General features: G+C 39.8%; 1 protein-coding gene across 1 annotated transcript; it reads left to right on the top strand.

The window, feature by feature from the left end:
* The first annotated feature begins 202 nt into the window (after positions 1-202).
* On the top strand, positions 203-2,593 carry LOC123870114. Its single transcript, XM_045913281.1, has 4 exons — positions 203-425; positions 654-811; positions 1,730-1,804; positions 2,504-2,593. The coding sequence occupies exons 1-4, from the start codon at positions 248-250 to the stop codon at positions 2,591-2,593; spliced, it is 501 nt and encodes a 166-aa protein (XP_045769237.1). The 5' UTR covers positions 203-247.
* Positions 2,594-2,836: the final 243 nt, after the last annotated feature.

Raw genomic sequence — 2,836 nt, 5'->3', positions numbered from 1 at the left:
TTACTACTGTAATGATAGAAGTACCCGTCTCAAAAAGTTTGAAATTCGATTTACGACAAGCATGGTGAAGGTTTTTTTATCAAGTAATTATAGAAGAGTTTTACAGATTAAATACAAACTATAAAAAAGCTAAATGCAAAGTAAAACAACTGTAAAAAGATATGACCAAACTAGCCCAGAAATGTCCAAACTATTGAAAACAGTTAACATTAACTAGTGAAAAGACAGTGACCAAAAAGTGGCCAACATGGGTTGCGGCTCGTCGGGGCAAGTGGTGGCGCCGGAGGGTGGCAACCAGGTGGCTAATGGCAAAGAGAAGGTGGCTAGTGGGAACGCGAATGGGGCGAATGGTGCCAACGGCCACCATCACAATGACGACTTGCCAACGCTGCTGCTGCCTGATACTTCTGCTAAACCTAAACCACGTAAGTAGTAAAATCAAATTCAAAGTCAAAGTCAAAGTCATTTATTCAAATTGGGTACTTTTATACACTTTCTGATGAACTAAAGCTACGAGCTAGTAGATTATTCAACATGGGGGTAATGAAATGTCTTACGTTACGTGGGCCGGGATAAATCCCAAGCGTAGCGAGGGCTTTCAGAGTAACTCCCTAACTTAACTAGAGAGTGTTAACTAGCTTTTATTTCACCAGCCATAGCATATGAAATACCAATCGAGGAGTTCGATAGCACCCGCAAAGCGACTACCCCACCGCCACACCTGCAAAGGCTTCTGAATCCTCCACCAGCTGACATCAAACTACCAGATATCAGGGAGAAGTTGGCAGAAGCTGAGCAGAGAAGACTACAGGTATTTAATACTACCAACTTAGTACAATAATACCACGCAAAGTTAGATGTAACTTCCTTCGGCGCTATTCCCAGAAAACATTGAATGTTACGGGTACAATCTCGTAACATTCAATGTTTTCTGGGAAAAGGATTCTTTTTTCTTGATGAAAGGATGAATAAATGAATATACTTTTATTGTGCACCACAAAATTAATACAGAAAAAACACATACAAAACAATACAAAAATATAGGCAGGTTACATACAATTTGTACACAATTTGGAAGCCCGTTACCTAGCGATCTCTTCCAGGCAACCAAAATGGTGCATAAGAACATAACTATAGATATTAGAGATAAGAGATAATTAGGGGCAGATCCAGGGGGAACATCTGCGCGTTTGCTCCCTATTTATTAAAAAAATATCAGAACCTGGGGAGGGGGAGAGTACAGTTATAAGGTCGCAGTCAGACATTGGATATTTAAAAAATATTTTTGTGTTTTATATGCTCTATATTTACATAAATTCACAAGTTTTCTTTATCTAAAGCTTTTTGTAAATAAACAATAATTTATTTGTAGACTAGCTGTGCCCGCGACTTCGTTCGCGTGGAATAGTGACTTTTCGGGCAGCATGTACGTTAAAAATGTTCGCCGTGATTCTTTAAATTGACATAACTTTTTTATTTATGAACCGATTGACATGAAATAAACACTAAATGTTAAGTGAAGCTTACTACAATATATTAGTGAAAACCGTATCTAAATCGAATAAGCCGTTTCTGATATTAGCGTGCACAAACACACAGACAAACAGACAAAAAATTAATTAATTACAATTTCGGGTTCGGCATCGATATAATAACAACCCCTGCTACTTTTTTTTATATATTTCCATTGTACAGACACCACTTTTCTACAATTTTATTATATTTATAGATCTTGCAGCAGCGGACAGCATCAGCACATAAAAGAGCACAAAGAATGACGAAATCTTCTGCGATAACCAAGAGCGTAAGTAACGTAAGTAAGTAGCGTAAGTACGTAAGTAAGTATAAGTAAGTAAAAAGGGGATTGACGACCCCCCTGGCGCAGTGGTAAGCGCTGTGGTCTTATTAGTGGGAAGTCCGGCGTTCGATTCCCGACAGGGGTTTGGAATTTTATAATTTCTTAATATCTGGTCTGGGTTAGCCCGCTTCCATCTTAGACTGCATCATCACTTACCACCAGGTGAGATCGCAGTTAAGGACTCACTTGTATCTGAATGAAAAATACTGGCTGTGTTGTTTTTTACACGACTGCCCAATAAAAGGAGTTGTAATACTTTCAGCCAACGTATATAGCCGACATTGCCCAATGGTTAAGACGTAAGCCTCTTAATCGGCAGTTCGGGGGTTCGATCCCGGGCACACACCTTTAACTTATCTGAGTTATGTGGGTTTTAAGCAATTAAAATATATCAGTTGCTTTAACGGCGAAGGAAAACACCATCGTGAGGAAACCTACACGCCTGAGAATCTCCATAATCTCAAAGGTGTGTGAAGTCTCCAAGTACGCACTGGGCCAGCGTGGCGGACTAATAGCCTTCACCCTTCTCATTCTGAGAGGAGACTTGGGCTGGCGATAGATTCATGAGCCTGAAAACATTACACTGTTTCTTTTGGGCCGTTTGTAATAAAAAGAAAAATTAATTGCGATTATTATCTTTTCCAGGACTTTCAGGGAGCTGAGGAAAGCAAGCATGGGCCTAACGTCCTCACGATTTCTCCAGAAGCTGGTGTTTGCGAAGACAAGAACATATGATAATTTTCGTTTGCCCACACTTGGGGGTACAAAATGATATTGACAAAACAACAACTTTATTCACTGTTTTTAAAAAAAAAAAAGAATATTAGCCATGCTAATCATGACTAATATTCCCCTTTCCCCTCCAATTGAGCATAAAGCTTGTGCTAGGAGTGGGTATGACAATAGTGCAACATGTGGGGTTTGAACAGCCGACCTTTCGGAATTCAGTCCGCTCCTCAACCGTTGAGCTATCGAGGC

This window comes from Maniola jurtina, chromosome 12 (assembly GCF_905333055.1).
Source record: "Maniola jurtina chromosome 12, ilManJurt1.1, whole genome shotgun sequence".
NCBI lineage: Eukaryota > Metazoa > Arthropoda > Insecta > Lepidoptera > Nymphalidae > Maniola > Maniola jurtina.
Note: the sequence above shows the minus strand (reverse complement) of the source record. Positions and strands in the feature narration are given on the sequence as shown.